The following is a 22,193-nucleotide window of genomic DNA, read 5'->3' as shown; positions in this document are numbered from 1 at the left end:
AACGTAGCGAAGGCTCGAAGCAACGGCGGGGCAGGGCGGCCATGGCCCGGCTGCCAGCGGGGCAGGGAAGGCGGGCTTGGGATCCTGGGGTTTTTCTCCACAGAAGGAAAAGCAGCTGATGAAAAACAGCCTCCCTCTCCGGTGTTCAGGGACCAACTAACCGCACACCCAGGTGAAACAAAAGAGTAGCCAGATGCACCCCACTCCAGTGGCTAGCTCTTTGTTTTTCTTAAGCACCCAGCAATTTGTCCTCCTAGCAATGGGGAAAATTCCTTTAACAGAAAAAAACTAGGAGAACTCCTAAAACCCCAACAACTATCCATCATATTTGAGAAGTCTGGTGAAGTTCCCACTGAATGGAAAGGGGGAAACCACCCCCCCTTTTTTAAAGGGTAAATAGTCATGCATTACATCCTTGTTTCTAAGTTGGAAAGATAGGGATTTGACACGTACTCAGTGGATAAGGAATTTGCTGGAGTTGCGGTCAATGGTTTGATGTCCAAGTGGATACCAGGGATGAGTGGTGTTTCTCAGGTGTCAGTATTGGTAGCAGCTGTGTTTAACATCTTTATCTGTGTTGTGGACAGTGGGATTGAGTGCACTCCCAGCAACAATGGGTGCTGACAACACCAAGCTGTGTGGTGCTGTGGACACGCTGGAGGGAAGGGATGCCATCCAGAGGGACCTTGACAGGCTTGAGAAGTGGGCCTGTGTGAACTGCATGAAGTTCAACAAAGCAAAGTGCAAGGTGCTGCACCTGAGTCAGTGGAATAACAAGTACAAACACAGGCGGAGTGGAAAAGGACTTTGGGTAGGTGGTGGATGAGAAGCTCAGTATGACCTGGCAATGTGCACTTGCAGCCCAGAGACACATCTGCGTCCTGGGCTGCATCCAAAGCAGCGTGGCCAGCAGGGCAAGGGAGGGGATTCTGGCCATCTGCTCTGTGAGACTCCACCTGGAGTGCTGGACACATACATAAAAAGGGCATGGACCTACAGTAGCAAGCCCAGAGGAGGGGCATGAAGATGATCAGGGGGCTGGAGCACCTCCCCTGTGAGAACAGGCTGAGAGAGCTGGAGATGTTCAGCCTGGAAAAGAGAACACTGTGGGGTGACCTAACTGTGGCCTTCTAGTACCTAAAGGGGCATACAGGAAGGCTGGAGAGAGACTTTTCACAAGGACATGTAGTGATAGGTGATGGGACAAGGGGGAACGACCTTAAATTGAAGGAGTGTAGGTTTAGATAAGATATTAGGAAGAAATTCTTTACTGTGAAAGCTGTGAGGCACTGGAACGGGTTATCCAGAGAAGCTGTGGATGCCCCATCCCTGAAATTGTTCAAGATTGGGTTGCATGGGGCTCTGAGCAACCTGATCTTGTGGAAGGTGGAGGGTTTTAACTCGAGGATCTATAAGGTTCTTTCCAATCCAAACCATTCTATGATTCTGTGATGACTCTGACATTTGATTCATTCCTCTATGTGTATTACACCACATCTATCTCTGAGGTGTCTCCTGGCTGAATATGTTGGGGGGATGGTTTAAACACCATCAAAGGCTTACGTTTGTCAGAGACGTTAATTTGCTTAACATGGTAGAGTTTTTTCATCTGGGTACTAAGCAACTTCAGTCAGTCAACGGACTTAGCAACTCCTTACATTTCAGAAAGTTTTTCCACACTTTATTAAAACAGCTTTCAGTATTATATTAAGAAGGAAATTTGACATATGTTTTCTTCTGTTGAGGACATATGAAAAGAAATACACAGAAAGACAGCTGACCTTTGTATTTGAATTGCAGACCTAATACTGATGGAGGGTAACATTTCTGTACAATTTCTTTCTTGAACCATGTCCTATTGGATTAACTACTACCCTTCTGATTAAAGTTCAGCTAAGCATGTTTTGAGGGACAAAATACATGCATTTTCTTTCTCTAGTGATAAACTTCAACAGAAATGTGTGGTAATCTGCCACTTGTCTTGGTTTTGTCACGGATCTCTAGTGGCAACAGAATTACACTGAGAAGATGTATCCCGAGGCCTTCCCCAGTGCTGACTGAAAATGCTTGCAACCTGCCTTCCTCCTAGCATCCAGTTAACAATGGCCTGATGAGTTTGCATCATAGTCCTCACCCACCGAGGCTTTATTTGCTTTTAAAGCCTTCCTTCTTGAAGGAATGAATGAATAACCTGCCTCACAGAGAACCTATCCTGCATGCTATCAAACAAGACTTCTCTATCAGTTAGCATGCACTTTGGTACTCAGATACTATGGTGTGTACCAACTGTCTCACCCATTTTTCTTAAAGCTTTCACCTTATAAAGGCAAGGTCCAGGACCATACAATCTTTTCAGCTGCACATTTATACAGTCACAAATAATGCCATATATGCTTACATTTACCTGTGCTTTACATGTACAGTATATGTTTTACATTTATGGTTTTCTATTGTATGAGTCATCTGTTTCCTAAAATGAACAGAGAAGGGAGGAGCAATGGGAACAGAGAAAAAAAAGAGATCACAGCAGAATATTTCAAAGGTTTTTTTCTGTTAGAATGTCCACTTTTTCCTGACAGTGTGGTTATTGCTAGGAACAGTTTAAGGGTCAATCATATATTCCATAATGAATGGAGGAGCAAAGAGCTGGTTTCTCACAGAGAGAGCCTGATATGAGGTCTCCTGGAGCACCTAAGCTGTCATTCAGCTGCAAACCTGTCAGTGATTTCAAAGCTGTTTCCACAGTCAAGGCATTTTTTTCTATGCATTTTCTTCATGCTATCAAGATGATATCACCCACACATTCTAGTTAAATTATATAAAAAAATGACAGCTCATACTGCAGTTCTGCTCTTTCCATTCCTGATTCCAGCTGAGATACTAAATAGGCTGAAATTCCCAAGGTTGCAATTACTTCCTAAATGCTGTTTAGGTTCAAGAAATAACATCAGTAATACCACATACAGGGCCTTTTCTATGATGTAGCACTTTTATCTGCCACAAATGCCAGCAGGGAAAAAGACTTCTGTGATTTTCCCTGGTCTGTCTTCCACTCTACGTCACATTTGTCGATGTCCTGCCTACGCTATAGCTTTGATTACTGCAGTAATCAGTGAGATCACAGAGTGATTTGAATTACTTACACCACATCTAACCTTCCCAGAAGGAAATAGCAATAATAACAGATTATACTCTTCTCTACTGTAAATAAGCTGTGGTTAATTAAAATAGTAAGAATTATTTGTTTATCTAAATTCTCAGCTGTAGTAGAAAAAGTCACAGAGCCTTACAGCAAACACTAATACTTGCATCCAATTGCTGACCAGGATAAAACATGCATTTTTAAGTTGTCTTTATTATTTTTCATATTGCAAATAATTATCAGCTATAAAACAGCATGCTACAGTCTGAGGACTGACAGATTTTTACTCCTCAGTTTTCCAAGTATAAAAATATTGAATCAAAAAAACATTTAGCACTTGTAAAAAGGAACAAACTCTCACACTTTGCTATTAAATTCTGATATTCACAGTTAAAAGCTATATTTGAGGTCAGGCATTCATCATAGTTCAGTGGAGGACTGGCCTTTCATATAATTTACAGCAATGTGCAGCATTAAGATAACATAGCCTTTAAGCAGCAGCTGATCTCCCCTTTTGCAAGTGATGTAGCACCTTTCACTTTAGGCAGAGCACCGCTTGTGGAAAGGTCTTTATATTATGGCTTACATTAAAATTTATTTTGTATACTCACGTCCAATGTATATTATGTATTTAGGCATTTCAGTGCCGCTGAACACTGCAGCCACAAACTGCCACCAGTATCAGCAGGTTAGAAGGTATCTAACAGCTCTGCTGTCTGTACTAGTTTTCATCACTGCAATCACTGGCAGTGGTTGCACAGACAGAGAATTAAAGATTAAAGATAAATAACTCAGTCTAGCAGAGGTATGAGTTTGAAAGCCAGGACACAGCAGTTTTATTTGCTGCAGTGAATAAGAGAGAGAGGAAAAGAGGACAACTACAAAGACACTGAATTGTGAGAGCACACATCAGGTTAACCAGCAAAATAGGTAACTAGCAAGGAAAGATTTGAAGAAAAAGCACCAACAGTAAGGTCAAAGGACAAGGCTGCTGTGCCAACATGGTCTGCGATTGCAAAACACCACGGAAGTGCTCACCAACATTATTTATGAGTTATTTTCCTTTCCTATGCATTTTACTCCTTGTAGTGTTTCTCCCCTTCTGCAGTCAAGCTAAAACTGGTATTGGAAGTGCACATTGCAGCTCTTTTCTGGCACACTAGGCTTCTTCCGTCCCCAGGCTATATATCCCTTTCCCTCAGTGGTGAGACATAGTGCTGTCCATCGCAGTTCAGGGCGTGACACAAAATGAACACAGAGCATGAAGTAAGAAGGAAGTATTTGTTAGACAGATAGCAGATGTAGTCTTGCCTTTGGTGGATGCCTCATGTCATGCTCTATGAGGTGTTAGGGCATCTGGGGATAGAGAATTTGAGACATTGCATCACAAGTAACAAAGCTAAAGATTTCTGGAAAAAGTCAGAAGTGATAAATCCAGTGCATATAATGAGGGGCAAAGAGCACAGGTTTAACATTTCATTCTTCCAGTGGCCCTAATAACTGCCAAGAGTTTAAAGTAACCAAGATTAGCCATCCCATCTATAAAACTAAGGCAGGCCCTAGAACCAGATTGCTTCAGTCCAACCTTCAAATTAAACTTTTCTTCACATCACCACCTCTTCATTTCTTCCAAATACAATAATGATACTACAGAGATAGTCCAAATTATGTACTCCCTTCTTCTGGATCAGGACTTACTCAGATTACGGAAGTGGACTAGTAAAAGTCACACTGCGATTACACCTCTCTGTTTCTACAGGAAGATGCAACAGGCATCACTAATATACTGAGTGACTTCTGCCATGGCTGGTTTGGGTTTGGTTTTTTTTTTTTTTTTTTTGGTTTGTGGTTTGTATTTTTTGTTTGATTGGTTTTGGGGTTTCTTTTATGGCTAAATTCAGAAGGCAAGCTGCAGTTAGCATCTTCTCACCTTTTCCCTGACCCATCCCTTTCACTGCAGTTCACAAAGAGGGAAAACTAGCTAGCATGTTACCCAGGGGGCTTCTGCACCATCAAAGCCCTGACTCAGCCAGACATGTGAGTGCAGGACCAGCAGAGAGTCTTCCCCTACGATAGCCTTCTTCCTCATACTGCACACATGCTGGTAGTAAAAGTCTTGCTGTCTATTTGTCTACTGGTCCCTTCTGCTTGTGTGACTGGAATGAAAAGAGAATGTGGCTACTGCAGCACTGGAATTTTTGAACAACAGGCTAGGCAAAAATCTTCCTGAGGCATTTTTGAAGGGTTGAGCCTGCTTTTGACTGCTGTTGATTTACATGACTTCCTGAAAAGATTTCTAGCCCTATTTTGCCATCATTTCATGACAGCAGGCTTTAAACATGGGGTTTGCTGTATTGATCAACTTATCTCCTTTTAGCAAAGCAGCTTAGCAATTAACAAAGGTGGTCCAGATACTGTGGTCAGTGAGACAGACCACATCACGTCTCTGTGGAGATACTATGTGCAGCTGTGAGAGTACAATATTGAAACACTTAGTTATCTGTTTGCCTAGGACACTGCAATCCTTGCTTGGTGCACTGCAAGCAGAGAAGCAGACCACAGTCCTGTAGACAGACTTACAAGGCATGCATCACTCCAAAATATGCTTATGTGGAGAATCACGTTGCAGGGCTGTATGGATTTCTACAAAAAAGTAGGTCATCTTCCCTTCTCTGCAGTCCTCTTACAATGCCCACATTTTGTTTGAGGCTTTTTCCCTTCATAGTCTCTCCCTAGGCAGCTGTCTACTTGTGACTTTTCCCCTCCTACCTACCAGTAAGGCCATATTCACGGTTTCCTTTCCACTTCTCTCTTGGGCAACTTAGCAGTTTCCTCTTGTCAGCAGAACATCTTCCCTGAACAGACAGTCACCACCACGACAGCCCTTTATTCCCCACAGACGTCTAGTTTTGCATTCCAGCTGTTAAGCAATTTCTCCAAGTAGTCATTAATGTCAATAATGGGTATCACTTCTATACAAACACAATATTCAGCCTTGTGCAGATTTTGCCCTCTGGTTCATTGTTCAAATATGCACTCTTTTTTTTCTTTCTCTCAGAAAACAGTTTTTTCCAGATCATGTCACTCACTTGTCACTGTAAACTAGTGTCCGCAAGGGCCTGTAACTTCCTTTTTCATGGAGAAAGAGCACCTGACAAAATGTGGTCATAAATGGTACCCTACAAACAGAGTGAAGTCCCACAGCAAATTATGTAAATATTGTGTGTATGGAGAGTTTTCAAATAACTTCTATCTTTTTACATTAAATGTATACTTTGTTATCCAAGCGCTTTTGCTCTCATTTTCTACCTGTGTGGTTGCTGATGATGTGTCTTTGAATACTTGAATTGTGCATGCTGTGACCATATTGCACCGCTCTTTGATCAAAAGATGTTTTACCTTTCATCCAGTCCCATGAAAGTCATTCAGAGACAACTTCTAGACTTTTTATATTCTTTGAATTCTCCATGTTCCCCATTGATACCAAGGGTATATGAGAATATGAGAATCAAAACAACTCCCTTAGAAGTTTTTGGTTTTGTTCTTGTGGGTTGTCGATATTTTCATTCTTTAGTATTTATTAAGCTGATCACTTTGTAATTCTAAGAATGTTTCACAGAGTCTATGAGATACATGAAAAACAAGTTTTACAGAGTTACCTGACTTAAGAGAACCCTTGCAACAAAATAAGGTGCTGTACTTACTTTGGCATTGCAGTAGGAATCCTGACATAAAGATACTTGGGATAATGGGAATAGAGACAGAACCTCACTGCTTTAGAGAATCATAGATTCATAGAATGGGTAGGGTTGGAAGGCACCTTAATCATCTTCTAGTTCCAGCCCTCCAGCCCTGGAGAGGGACACCTGCCACTAGACCAGGTTGCTCAGAGCCCCATCCAGCCTGGTCTTGAACACTTCCAGGGATGGGGCATCTACAGCTTCTCTGGGAAACCAGTTCCAGTGCCTCACCACTCTCACAGTAAAGAATCTCTCCCTAACATCTATGCTAAGTCTGTCCTTTTTCAGTTCATTCCCCCTTGTCCTGTCACTACATGCTCTTGTAAAGAGTCTCTCTCCATCTTTCTTGTAAGTTCCCTCCAGGTACTGGAAGGTCACAATTAGGTTGCCCCAAAGCCTTCTCTTTTCCAGGCCGAACAATCCCAATTCTCTCAGCCTTTCCTCATACAAGAAGTGCTCCATCCCTCTGATCAACTTGTTGAGCCTCCTCTGGACATGCTCCAACAGGTTCCTGTCCCTCCTGTGCTGGGGACCCAAGAGCTGGACACAGAATGCCCGGTGGGTGTCAGAGACTGAAATATTATAATTCATGGCTCAAACATTGTCAGAAAGGTTTTTGCCCATTATGGTAAAACTGTACAATGAAGCTGCACCACTGAAGCCCACCCTAAATGGGCTTCCTGACTGAAACCTTGAACTGTGAGTTAAACTGCCTAAGGCTATTCAAGACAAGGAAAGTGACACTGTTGTTCAAAGCAATAAAGTAGTGGGAAGTAATGGGTAAGGCTGGGAGAGCATTCACAGAAGAGCCAAGCCCAGCAGCTTCCAAGTGGAGGCCATAGCTCCAGGCTTCTCTGTTGCCAGGTTTGCACAGACACCCCCCCAGGTGGGAGCAGGAGGGTTTCAGGGGCATGGCAAAAAACCTCAGAGGCAGTGAACACCCATGCTCTGCTGCACAGACTAGCTCAGACTAGCTCCCCCACCCCAGGACAGCCATATATATGGGACATTCACGTGAGGGGCAGCTGAGGGGGTGTCATGGCCCATCAAATTCCCCCCCAAAGGGTTCCCCAGACCCTGCACCAGAGCACTGCATGTGATGCAAAATGATGCAACTGATCCAAAGTCTTGCAAGGGACAGTGTCAAACCTGGCCTCCCCTCAGGGGAGGTACCTTGGTGTTCCCACTGTCCCAAACATATATGAATCCATTGGATTTTACACCTTTGGGCGGGAGACCCCCACCACCAAGAAGACCAGATGGAGGGAAGCAACGAGACATCACTGGGACCCACAGGGTGGTGGTATGTTTCTACTTAATCTGTCTCTGTCACTCTTCCTGTGCTCCCCCCCCCACCTCTTTTTCTACTTCTTTCTTTTCTCTTTCTTTCTCTTTGCCTCTTTTACCATTAAATTAAATAAATCAATTTTTTGGTATAAACATTTAACCATGTTTGGCTTTAATCTCATTTTGGAGAATTTTTGAACCTCAGGGTTCTTTCTGCTTTATTCACAGAGAGTTGTCTTTGCTCCTCTATGATTAGAGAGGATTGTTACAGTGGGGTCTCACCAGAGTGGAGCAGAAGGGCAGAATCCCCTCCCTTGCTCTTCTGGCCACATTGCTTTGGATGCAATCCAGGACACAATTGCCTTTCTGAGCTGTGAGTGCACATTGCTGGGTCATGTCCAGCCTCTCCTCCATCAGCACCCCCAAGTCCTTCTGGGCAGGGCTGCCCTGGATCTGTTCATCCCCAGCCTGTGTTGGAACCGGGGGTTCGTCCAATGCAGGTGCAGCACCTTGCACTTGGCCTTGGTACATTTCATAGAATTCCCATGGTCCCGGTTCTCTATCTTATCCAAGTACCTCTGGATGATATCCTGTCCTTCAGGTGTGGCAACTGCACTATTCAGCTTGTTGTTGTCTGCAAATTTGCTGAGGGTGCACTTGATCCCTTCATCTCTGTAATTAATGAAGATACTAAATAATACTGGTACCGATACAGACCCGAGGGACACCGCTTGTCACTGATGCCCATCAGGACTCTGAGTTGTTAACCACTACTCTTTGCATGCAACCATCCAACAAATTCCTTATTACATAACAGTCCACTTGCTGAACCTCTTGCTGTATAATTTAGAGAGACGAATGTTGTCAAGGACCATGTCAAAGGCTTTACAGAAGTCCAGATAAATGACATCTTGTTTTGGGGTTGTTCTTCTCTTGCCCACTGATGTAATCACTCCATCACAGAAAGCCAATGGGCTGGTCAGGCAGGATTTGCCGTGAAGCCTTGCTGGAGGTCTCAAATCACCTTGCTGTCCTCCTTGTGCCTTAGCGCATCTTCTGTTCTGAGATCTTTTCAGGCACAGAGGGGAGGCTGACAGGTCGGTAGTTCCCAGGGTCCTCTTTTCTGCTCTTTGTAAAGATGGGTACAATGTTTTCCTTTTTCCAGTCTCCTGAGATGTCACCTGACTGCCACGACTTTTCAGATATCATGAAGAGTGACTTGGCAACTACATCAGTGAATTTCCTCAGGACTCTGGGATGCAGCTCATCAGGTCACTTAGACTTCTCCTCACCCTTTATTACCAGTTTTCCAGTCTTATTTTTAGGGGGAGTACACCTTTGACCATCCTTTTTTGGTTAATGTACCTGTAGAAGACCTTGTGATTCTTTGTGTCCCATACCAGGTTTAGTTCATTTTGCTTTGACCTTCCTCACCCCATCCCTACACAACTGAATTTCATCTCTATACCCTTCCCAGGTCATGGGTCCTTGCTTCCACTGTCTGCATTTGCTTCTTTCCCTTTAGTTTGACCAGCAGTTCCCTACTCAGCCATGCTAGTCTTTTGCCTTCCTTGCCCAATTTCTCATTCCTGGGGATTGCCAGCTCTTGTGCTCAGTGGAAGACTTCCTTAAAGATCTGTCAGTTCTGTTTCAGTCCCTTGTCCCTGACAGCAGTGTCCATGGGGATCCCACAGACTATCTCCCTGAAGAGCTGGAAATTTCCTTTCCTAAAGTTCGGGGTCTTAACTTCACACTTCTCCTGACCTATCTCCCTCAGGAGTGCAAACTCCACCAATGCAGAATTACTGAAGCCTAAGCTGCCTACTATTCTGATGTCTCTGATACATTTGCTTACGTTGGTGACCATCAGATGCAGTATTGCACCCCCTCTGGCACGGCTGTCTGTTAACCTGGGTCAGGAAGTTACCCTCCATGCATTCCAGCAGTCTCCTGGATCTCCTACAACTCTCTGGGCTATTTTCCCAGCAGAAGTCAGGGTGGTTGAAGTCCCCCAGCAGGACAAGAGCCTGTGAGAGCGGTGCTTCCTGCAGCTGGAGCCAGAAGGCTTCACCAATAGGCTGTCCTTGATCAGGGGGCTGTTGTGGACACCACCGACAAGGTTCCCTTTGTTGCCCTTTTCTCAACCCCAGGCTTTTGACATGCTCATGGCTCTTCTTGAAAGATAAATCTTCACACTCAATTCATTACTGATGCAGAGGGAAACCCCTCCACCACTCCTTCCTCCCTTGTACCTTTTGAACAGCCTGTAGCTGTCTACAGCTGCACTCCAGTCATGGGATTCATCCCACCGAGTTTCAGTAATGGCAACAAGGTCACAACTTTATAGCAGCACAGTGGCTTCCAACTCCTGCTTATTGCCCATGCTGTGAGGATTGATGTAAAGGCACCTCAGCTGGGTTTGATCATGGTCAAGGGTTTGACCCCCATACAATCCATTTGCTTAACAGTTGGACTCAATGATACCTGTGGGTTCCTTCCGAATCAGAATATTCTGTGATTCTGTGTGTTCTGTGCTCTCCAAACAGACTGGACTTTGTAAATCATCAGTGTCACAGAGTATTTCCCATAAGCATGATCACAGCTCAACCTTTGTGTTCCTGGATTCTTCCTAACCTAAGAGTCTACACAGATTTCAATGACAATTACTTTCCAGTAATGCCCACAATTATGCTCTTATGTACAGTTGGTATTTCTCTGCCAGTGCAATCAGGCCAAGTACTCATCTTTACCTCTGCCCACATTTCATTCTATGTCCAGCCCATATGCATAAGCCCGGCAACAAGAGGAAAAAAAAATCAGTGTCTGAGTCTCCAGACTGCCACCAACTACTCCATATCCCTCTCCCAAGGCAGGATCAGACGTGTCCATCACCTACACAAATGCCTACAGCTGCTCCAATTGCTCCTTAAATATGTATCTTCATTAAGAGATAGAGATCCTGACCCTCCACAGTCTACTCTTGTGCTTCCTGCACCTCCCCTCTCCTAATGCTCTGAATCTTTGCACACTTCCATGTACATACTTACATCATGTTCGTATCTACCTCACACTTTTTTAAGGCTAAGTCTGTTTCTCCATATGGGCCTTTGGTTTCTTCCAACTGCTGGTAATCCTCATTGGTACTCTCTGAAGGAAAGGATTTCTTCCTGTCTTTCAGAATTTTTTCAGTATGATGTTGGGTTTCTTTCTTTTTAATGAGATGATGTCTTACTGTATTATATTTGGCTTCTGATTCACATTAATCCTTCAGTTCTAGTATTAGTAACTTCTTTCCTAGTTATTCTGCAATCAGCATTGTCAATAATAACTATATAGGTTTAATACACTGTTCTTACTCAGTTTTGGTCTTGTTTTTTATTACAATTCAGCCAACTACCTTTGGATTTTAGACTTCTTTCTCAAAGTATTCTTTGCAGACTTTATCAGTAACTTTTATGTGGGCACTACTGAACAATTAAACAGAAGGTGACCCAGGAATGACTTTCTCTGAGGTCCACTTTACACCTTTTTCTGATTTTATAATGGATCACCTAGGACAGCTCAGAAACAGCTATCAAAACTATTTTTCACAAATCCACAGACAGAACTTCTATCAAACAGATTTTCTAGCACTTTTATAATAATGTCTTGTCAGACTGTGCTAGAACTCTTATGTGTCAAAATCTAATAATACTGTTTCCTCTATAGCCACAGGGACAGCAAATAACCTGTTGTAGAAGAAAACTAAATTAGGTAGACACAATTTGTTTTTAACCAACGCCTACTCACCTCCTTACTACATGCTGGAAGTTTACCAACAGGTTTTTATGGTTCCCGAGTTTGTGGCATGGAAGTCACTTCCTTCAAACTGCAGTCTTTCTCAGCTTGCACTGTGTTTAACTGACAGCCTGGAGTATAGCAAAAAAGACACTGCCAACCAACCTCTTGGGGGAATTTCTGACATATAAGTTTGGAGAAAAACATTGATTTCTGTGTGTTACACGAGAAAGGAATTCCTCTGTCTCTGGAACAGAAGCATGTGAAATTCTTTCCATGTGTCAGTAGCTCCTGATGCTATAGCTGGTACGAACCACAGTGAAAGTAAATCCTGAACCTGAGCACTGCTTTGATTTCCTTCCTGGGTAAGTTTTCTATTATTTTAACAATAGCTTGTCTCAGAGGCCCGGCTTTTCTACCTGACCATTTTTTGCACAAAATTACCTTTGAGGCTCTTGCCTCTGTCAGATTTGGACAAAATAAGCCTGCAGCTCTGAAGTTATCAGGGAAATGCAGTGGTATGATGATGCTCCTCTCGTTTCCATGGGAAACCATGCCCATAAATTCCAGATAAGAGCAGACTGAGTGACACAACAATCTATAAGCCAACCCACCAGCTGTTTTTGAATTTTTAGCAGCTATAGACATTAACTATGACTGAGTAACATTCTTGAATTATAGCTACGCTTTCACACAACAGCTATTTCGAGCTTGATTATAATTCCTTATGAGGATCCATGAATGTCTCAAAAATGGTCTTTTACATGAAGTGAGACGAACTACGGTAAAAGGGAAGCAGGAGGGGAGCGGCAGGTGCAAGGCTACTATATAGCCACAACCTCACTCCCTTAAGCTGGAAGCGCAGTCTTAGATAACATACACTGAAGATCCCCACTTTGTTCTCCCAGAGGTACTTCTGACCCAGTTTTGTCTATTTGTGGAAATACAGGCCACTCATTTTCAGCCATTTCTTGCTACTTGTCTTTTTTGATTCATGCACTTGCAGTTTTCAAATACTCATTCAAGTTGCAAAAACCAGTCTGATATGCAAAGTAATCACTATCTCATTAATTAATGGTCTTCTAGCTAATGCAGTCTCCCTCCTCAGAGAGTCAGAATTGCTGGTATCTGCGTAAGGGAAAAATTATCTTTACTATACTTCAAGGCATTATACTGGCAGCTGCATTCTTCTCCACAAACATGATGTATGAAAAAGCAAACAATATTTACTCCAAATACAGTTTAATGCTGCAAAGTATTACATGTTTTCCACAAACATTTAGTATACAGACTTCAATGGAGATGGAAAGAAACCCCAGCACTACACCACTCCTTACACAGTACTTCTTGAGTTGTTAATGACTGTGAATGGGGCAGGTGTTTGCTACCACTGAAAACTAACCATCCTTTCTTAAAAAACCTGAAGGTTAACATTAAAGGAATGATGGATATCACATGTCAATATCTACAATATGCTCAACACAGTATTGCATCCCACTGAATAGACTAAAATACTAACTGAACCTAAACACCAGGAATTAACTCATTTCCTGCCGGCAGGGAAAGAAAGCATTCTGGGGCTTTAAAACCTGCAGGTGCATATACATCACTTTATATTGCAAAGTAATAGAGTTCGTTGTGCATAGTATATCAATTTGTATGATCCAGTGCATAAACCCTTCTGTATGCCAATCACATACTTCTTTGGGTACTAATATTATTGTGTAGATGCAATCTGTAAAGCTGTGAATCTTGTAAAAAAATGCATGTTTTTAAATTTTTTAAGTAAGTGTAGCTATTTTCAGAACATGTAAGTTAATACGAATTTAAGGTGAAGTGCAATAGCTACATCTAAAAGTGGTGAGCTGCTGCTACAGTGGAATACTGCAACCAGTTCTACAGTGAAGCTTTGAATAACACATAGTGATCTTTGTTCACAAAATCTATGAAGAGTAAAAAGGCTAAAGATTAGATAATAAAAATACAGGAGATGATTCTTGGCCTGTTATCTGCATTCATTTACTTCTTCAATAGCTGAATGCCCTACTGAGATTTTTTAAATTATAGAATTATTTCTTTGTGAGCAGTCAGACTCTGCAGAGTAGGAGACAGCAACTGACAGCAGATTAACTAGAGCCCTTTGAGTCAGAGGTTACTTTCAAGCAAAATATTAAGTAGAAAGGCTCCAGTCATTTTGAATAGTACATTATGTCTGCAGTTATTAGGTTCCCAAGCAATACTGAAAATAACTTACTTACCATTACATAATAATTTAGCAAACACTATCACAAAGTCTTACTCAAAGTAGGGCCATGTTAGGCATCAGAAAACTTAGCTGGGTTCCAGCCAGCAATCCTATCTGTATAAGGATTTAATAATACAAATTTTAATACCTGAGAACTCTTTGAAGCTGAGCATTTCATAATCAGGGAGAAAGGAAGGAAAAGGACAGAACAGCTGTTTCAAAGAGTAACAAACATCACTACATGAATTTTTACAAACAGGTTTCATACAAAAATTTTATCACTCTGTGTCAAAAAAAAGGTGTTTCAAATCTACTAGCAAGCGGTATAAATATGTACTGTTCCATTGGAAAGATTTTGCTGCTTTTATGATTTGGCAGTCATCTGACAGTAGTCTGCTCATCCACTTAACGATCTCATGAAGAAGTCGTATCTCCCACTAACAATTTGCTTTAAGAGTATCAGCATACACCTCACTTCTTGCTTTCTAAGCATAAATTTGAATATAAAATTTTAAAGGTCTTAAAATTCTTGAAAATTAATTCATGCCAAAGTTCATGCTAAAAGCCACTCTCATAAAGATTATACTGTATAGAGTACATTTTTGCATTGATAAAAAACAAGTACAACTTGAGATGTGTTAGCAAACGAGAAAATCATATTTCATGGTCTAATACTAAAAAAGGAAATAACACTTATTAATAAAAGTGTATATTCAAAGCCTTAACCCACTTAGAGTTCGGATGAAATGTTAGTAGACCCTTTTTTCTCCAAAAGCTGCAGCAATAAGCAGCTACAATTGCTAATATTTAAAAAACATGCCTGCACTTTGCACCATTTTTTTAAACAGGCCTAGTATTAATTGCTTGTAAGAACTATAGCCATTCCTGAACCTCAACACCAATAATCTTAAAACTAAATGGACCTAGACATCCCTTATCTTTACAAAACAGACTGAAAACAAACAGAAAATCTGAATCTTTCACAAGAGTGCAAGACTCAAATATCACATCTCATTGCTCACTGACATCTAGGTCTTCAGCTTGGTTTTTAAGCAGTTATCTACTTTTTTCCTAAGTATAACCAGTGGAGCACTGGACTATTTTTTACATCACTTTGCAATGCGTTGGTGAGAAGTCAGCTCTCAAATTAGATGTGCAGCTAGGCACCTATGAGTTTTTATAGTTTAATCACACTGTCAATCCATGCTGACCTGAGATCTTACTGAAGTTAATGTTCACACTTCTGTGAGTGCTTCAATGCCAAATTCAAGACCAAAAGTGTCTGTAGAGGTAGAGAAGGATTTCTGTGACATTTCTGCAAGAAGGAAATATGCGGCATACAAGTATTCACAGGACAGTGGAAATACAATAAAATCCTTGAACTTCTACCTAGTTTTAGGGACTTCTGTCAGCTCCCTCGCATTTACACTGCCTAACTGCACTTACAGAGTTATCCTGCTGCAAACACTGATCTCCTGTTGTACTTGGGGAAGCAAACATGTGTTCTGTGATCCAAAGCAATGCACAGCCTGGGTGCCACACCGGGCTGGGAGCAGCATGGGCTATGAGCACACTCTTGTGGCCATGTGCAAGCACACCAAAATCAGAGCTAAGAAGGACACAGGATGGCATGTAGGCATCTTGGACTGCCTTCTTTCGCAAAGAAAGTTACAAAAGAAGTGGATCAAGCCCCAGAGGTGCCCTACCACAAAAAGATCTTTCTTTGACCTTGGTATTTGAAAAGAGATTTTATCAAGAGAAATGCTACATCAAAAACACAGTGCAAAAAACAGAGGAGCCATTTGTTACTTTAGTGTTCAAGTGCCCCCATGTTCCTGCTTCCTCTCTCCTCTTCAGAGAGGAATGAACACACTTCCCTCCTCTTCCTACGACACTTGAAGTGCTGCCTATCTTAGGAAGAAGAGAAAACACAACACTAGTCATTTCTCATTATATAAATATTGTCCGTGCTGGAATTTAAGTTGAAAATCCATCCCCATTCTATGGCTTCCAGCTTCATGTAATCTTCACAGATGTTTTTTTGTGTGCACAGAGGAGAGTGACGTAGGGAACTCCAATGAATGCCCACCTTTCACTGGGCCAGAACTTTATGACAGGGCCCTGCTCAGGGATCTCAGAGGCAGCATCGAAGTAAGCAAAGCAGACACATCCCAGATATGCCGCAAGGCAAATCAGAATGTGCCTGAGAATAGCCATCCACACACCAAGAAAGGGAAAAAAAAGGAAAGAAAAAAAGAATCAGTAACATAAATTCAGTAAAGCAATCAACTACATCACCATACTTTAAAATCAGTCTGTCCTTCACAATCTTCTCACAAGCCCCCCATAGGATTGCTGTCTGTCCTTTGCATGGAGGCAAAGAATATAGAGAACAAGAAAAACTACAAAACTGTTTTATCCCTGGTCTAAACAGGCTCCAGCTTTTTGGTTTCTCTGCACCTGACAGATTTGTGCAGAAATGCTGAGATATGGCACCTCAAATAAGTAACTATGATTTGCTGGATAGTAAAAGAGAAAAGGCATCAAATTCCTTCACTGCTCCTCCACTTCACCAGCATTAACTAATCACTAATCCTCATTCATCATGAGGATTTCAATCATTATCAATGGCAGTGTAAGTTTTCATAGTCACAGCTACTGTTTTAGTAACCAGTATGGCAAGGAATTCAGTTACAATTACTGAACCTAGTGGCTTAAGAATCTGATCAGGCCAAAGAGACTCCTAAATCTGCCACCTTGAATAGCCTAAGACTTGCTCTGGGCTTATAAAACCTTACCATCAATTCTGTCTAGAACCAACCAGAAATAGCCACCAGGCAGCATAGAAGGGTAATGTGATGAATCACATTTAAATCAAACTTTGGACTTTATACACAACACTTACCATACACAGTGCAAATAGGGGAAGTTAAATGAGGACCAGATCTCACAAAACGCTTTGTCACTGATCCAGCAGAAAAGTGCTAGCATCCACCAAAGACCTGAAAAGAGACCCAGTTTGTATACACGCAGGTTTTCACACCTAAGGAGAAAAACATAAATAAATAGTTATAAACCAGTTCCAGACACATATCATTAAAATGACTCCACCATAAATGTGCTTAACAGATGAACTTCGCTTACAGTAAGTCTGGCTCTGACACAAGGCAGTGGTGAGGTAACAAAACAAATCTTTTTATCAGTAGCTGTGTTTTGGGTATTGCCTTAAATACCAATGTGCCAATGGCGGGCAAACATCAAACTATTCTCATACCTAGGGAGGGGTGTTCTGGACAACTAGCGATTAGTTACACATGCTGTTCATTAACAACCAGCCATGCAGCAAGTGCTCAGATTTGCTTCTATTTGTTACTGTATGAAGACTCCCGTTAATGCTAAGGCACTTACATTCCTCAGTGAGAGGTACTACTGCTGCTAACAGCACTGAACCATGTACCTAAGCAGATACACACATGAATATTGTTCCGCTACTGACCTTGTCCACAACTAACTTGTGTGCTGTTTCCAAGTGTCTTTGACCACAGAAATACACAGAAGGATGTCTAATGAGAAAAGATTCATGAACACCTTTACAAAACATTGTTTGGAGAGGCTTCCACTGTATACTGAAGCAGTGGGCAGACCAGGGTAATGTAGCTAACAGAAAAATCTCTATTCTAACAGATGCCGTCAGAATGAAGACATTTTGTTCTAACTCAACTTGTTTTGATGGACACATGCAACATATAAGAGCATGCGTAAGTTGTAAAATCTTTCTCAGACACTGGAGAAGAGGTGAAAAAGTTCAAATGTTAATATTCCTCTGGTCTTTTTTGCAGTGGGTAAAGAGATGGAAAAAAAGTCTCTGGACAGCTGCTGGTATCACTGTAACAGAAGAACTCTCTAAAATGTGGAAACCAGTCTCAGGTTCTTCTCTATTTGAATTCTGGTTTTATGGTTTCTACAGCCCTCCCTGACTGATAGCTATCCTCCAAAATGTAGTGATTAACCTTATCTTTGTCACTCTGACTCCATCATATTATTCATCTCAGATGACAAAGTCATGCAAACTCACAGTGCAATTTTGAGAGCTGGAACATCTTCCACATGTGCTTGGGCCTTGCTCCACATTCCCACTACCATCCAGACTGCAACCATGCCATCACCTCACCCTTACGCACACTGTACAGAAGAAATGCTGTCCATAAAGTGAAACCCCTGCCCTGATTCCACAACAAATAAACAAATTTGAGTTAGATCGGGTTGCAGTGAGAGGTATATTGCAAGAACACAGAAAATATCTGACCTCCTATAACGTCCTAGGGAAAAAAAATCCTTGTCAAAAAATGTCTGAACTGCCAAGCAAGTTTATAGTAGATTTGCTCTTGCACATGGAAGAAGCACTTCTGATCTGCTGTCACAAGCACTGAAGACAGATCTAGTGTATCATCTCACAGGTGTTCTAAGGATCTGAGAAGGCAATGCTGCCTGCTTTCAGAAGAATTGTACTTACCTCTTCAATTCAGCAATGAGCAAAGCTGTGCAGGGAACACCCAGAGTCATTAGCGAAATGTTGTTAATGGCAGGCTTAATGAAGGCCAGGCAGGTGGTAACACCAGACAGGACACCCACAGCAGCTTTAAATCGGCTCCTGAATAGAGTTCATATGGGCAGAAAAACTGCTTTTAATTCAAAACTAAACCCAGAAATTTTAAAATTACTTTAATATGTTACAAAATTTAGGTCCACCTCTGCACACAGAACTGTACTACCTCAAAAAAGTTCTGTCTCATCATTCTTCAAGGTTTTAATATGGATTTTTAGGATATCTTCTTATTGTTAATGCACCAACTTCTACAGCCATGTTACAGTCTGCTTTACTTTCCTTTACTTCTTTAGAGCCTTCAAAGATACTGAAACTCACATGCTAAGTTAGAACATTTTCTTAATCAAATTCAACAGCAGGTGAGAAATTCCCAGACTTTTTTATAAGACTAAGATTTGGTATAGTCTTAGCAAAAATGAAATCACTATTGCACCCTATGTAGACAGCCTGACAACCTCTAAATTAAATATATGTTAACTGCTGTTTAAACTTCAGGTTTGCACTTCAAACAACTCACTTCCGGTCTGTGGCTGGGCTATGGCAGGTAGAGGACCATCACGCTGCCCTTCAACTACTGGCCCATAGCTTTTTAAAACATTTGTTGTCCAAGGATGGCTCTTCTACATATGAAGTAGGGTCTCAATATATTTGTACAGTACCATTCCATGGCCACAAGTGTCATTAGCTTCACCTAGGCTCATTCCATTTGCTTTTTGCTTTAAAGTTTTTATTTCTGCTGTAAAGCAACAAGTTACTTAAGTAGGAAGTTCTGATCTGACACGAACGTCTTAATGAATAAACACATCACAAACTGGTCATGACAGATAATAACATTTTTAGCATTGAAAACTCAAAGTGTGATGAGGATGAAGAAAGTGAAGAGCACAGGGTAGACATAATACTTGAGGACTAGTCAGGCAAAGCAAAAAACCTGAAAGTATTAACCAAACCTGTTCTAGGTTAGAGTTTTGTCTTGGCTTACAATGTAAGGTATGTATTCTATCACCACCTACAGCACCTTCTGATGGGCTGGTAATGGTTGGTCTTCTGCAACAGCTGCCCAAAGCGAGCCAAAATCAGCCTCAAGCGGGGCCATCTCGGCTAATGGGCCATCAAGGACTCCCCAGAATGACTGATGGAATTACATCATCCCATTGTGAGATGCCCCGCTGTGGAGGAGGAACCAAACAATCCTACCTGTATATAATGTGGGGCTTGTGACACCACGATATCACCACTGGATTCCCAGATGACAAAGCTCTCGATAACCACTATTCTGGAGTCTCTGGACCTCCAGAGAAGGACCAGACCTTTCTACAGGATCACTGCTTCAACAAGACCATATCCATCTCTCCAATGGGACTGCTGCCACCACCCTGACCAACAGGGTATCTGGTCGTATTCTGACTCTGTCAGTTTAAGCCAGTGTTTCTGTACTATTGCCTTTATTGTGAATTTTTTCTATTAAATTTTAATTCTGACCTGAAATCTCTCACAACATATTTGTGTGGAGTTAATTCCTCTCGCTGGTTTGCCTTCAAACTGTCAAAAATAGGTTAGAAACTTATACTGTTACTAGTAATATTGTTAAATAGTTAATAATTGTCATGTTAATAATGCATGTACTCTTAAAAGGTTTGGTTATTATATTGTAAAAAGGGTACTGTGTTACACCTAAGTAAACTGCACCGCCCCCAAGCAATGACCCAGCCTGGACAAAACCCTTAAGAACCAATCAGTGCCTTAACCTTCATGCAAATGAAGGATCCAAACAGAGACCAATCCAAAGTGACAAAAAACGGTACAAAAAGGAGGCATCCAGGTCAGTGAGGCATGCCGCTCGACCTTAAACAACGGGAACATCCCTGCTCTGAAGAAGAAGATCGAGCGCCAGCTCTGCAGCATCCACGCTTGTCGCTGACCAGGAGCCCTCCTGCTCTACTTCCCCGGACCATCAGCATGCGCTCTACCTGTGGACTCCTACGCTTTAGGCCACATAATAAAAGCTGAAATCACTTTAGAACCAGGAGTACGTTCCCATTTTTCACAAAACCAAGATGGATTTGTTGCCCAGAATGTCTGTATACTTCAGAAAGGAATAAAGACCTTCCTAAAAAAGTAACTGTCTTGATATATTCTGTGAGAAGTGGAAGGATACAATAAGATCTTTCCTCTCATCTCAGTATTTACAGTTTTAACACAAAGTTCAACAGAAACAGTGTTCTACCACAAAAGTGTTGTTATTCCTTTAAAACCCAATAGTTTAATATCTTGGTCCATATTATGAACATACCCTGCAGTATCAGAAAACAGTAGTTGATGAAATGTATCCTCTAGGTTTCTGGAGGCTCATTTACAGAGTTTACAAAAATTACACGTAAATTTAGGACTCTTGAATTCTTCACTTGAACTGAACATCACATCATAAACCAAAAGACACCAGTAAAAACCTGTTTGCTTGTTGATGATTTTCTGTAATAGCACTATACTGTAATACACAGAAGTACTAAATTTACACCAACGCAACAAAGCCATTGAACCACATAAAATCTTAGAACACATGGCGTTGGAAGACACTCAGCAGGATCAACACCTCCAGCTCCTGGCCCTGCACAGCACTATCCTCAAGAGTCACACCATGTGCCTGAGAGCACCGTCCAAATGCTTCTTGAACTCGTCAGGCTGGTGCTGTGACCACTGCCCTGGGAAGCTGTTCCAGTGCCCATCCACCCTCTGGGGTGAAAAACCTTTTCCTGACATCCAACCTAAACCTTCCCAAGTCAGCTTCAGGCCATTCCCCCACGTCCTGTCACTGGTCACCACAGAGAAGAGACTGGTTCCTGCCCCTTCTTTTCCCCTCATTAGGGTGCTGAAGACCACAGTGAGGTCTCCCCTCAGTCTCCTCTTCACCAAACTGAACAAACAAACTGACCTCAGCTGCTTCTCATATGGCTTCCCCTCCAGGCCCTTCATCATCCTCATTAACCTCCTTTGGACACTCTCTAACAGTTTAATGTCTTTCTCATATTCCAGTGCCCAAAACTGCCCCAGCACTCGAGGTGAGGCTCCCCCAGTGCAGAGCAGAGTGGGACAATCCCCCCCCCTTGCCAGGCTGGCTATGCTGTGCCTGATGCCCCCTAGTAACATAGTTCTTGTGCTCGAAGCACGAGCTCTGGCGGAGAAAGTCCAGCTGTGTTACTTCTGTGTGTCGCAGAAGCGACTTCGGCATCAGGAAAAGTGCTGCTGGCTGAGCTAGCTGGCTGGCTTCTTTGCAGAGGGAACATGGCAGGAGGCGATGGTATCGGCTCACGTTAGCTCGGAGACAAAGGAAGAGAGAGGCTGTTCTGGTCTGACTCCTAACAGGTTTATTGTTAGAAGTTTTGCAACCCGAAGAAA

At 42.1% G+C, this 22,193-nt stretch overlaps 1 protein-coding gene across 2 annotated transcripts in view; it reads right to left on the bottom strand.

Annotated features, from left to right (window-relative positions):
* ACER2 (alkaline ceramidase 2) overlaps window positions 1–22,193 on the bottom strand; it is a 43,466-nt gene that overhangs the window by 11,602 nt on the left and 9,671 nt on the right. Inside the window, exons 4-6 of one of the 2 annotated variants that reach the window (XM_017730596.1) lie at window positions 18,705–18,842; window positions 17,097–17,234; window positions 13,172–16,394 (exon numbers count right to left, since the gene is read on the bottom strand). In XM_017730596.1, the coding sequence (XP_017586085.1) occupies window positions 16,208–16,394; window positions 17,097–17,234; window positions 18,705–18,842 (463 nt within the window). In that variant the 3' untranslated portion in view covers window positions 13,172–16,207. Of the gene's footprint in view, window positions 1–13,171; window positions 16,395–17,096; window positions 17,235–18,704; window positions 18,843–22,193 lie in introns of those variants that run through there. The other variant, XM_017730595.1, reaches the window with a different exon arrangement.

Source organism: Corvus brachyrhynchos, unplaced genomic scaffold (genome assembly GCF_000691975.1).
Source record: "Corvus brachyrhynchos isolate BGI_N302 unplaced genomic scaffold, ASM69197v1 scaffold93, whole genome shotgun sequence".
Lineage (NCBI taxonomy): Eukaryota > Metazoa > Chordata > Aves > Passeriformes > Corvidae > Corvus > Corvus brachyrhynchos.
This window is presented reverse-complemented; position numbering and strand designations above follow the sequence as displayed.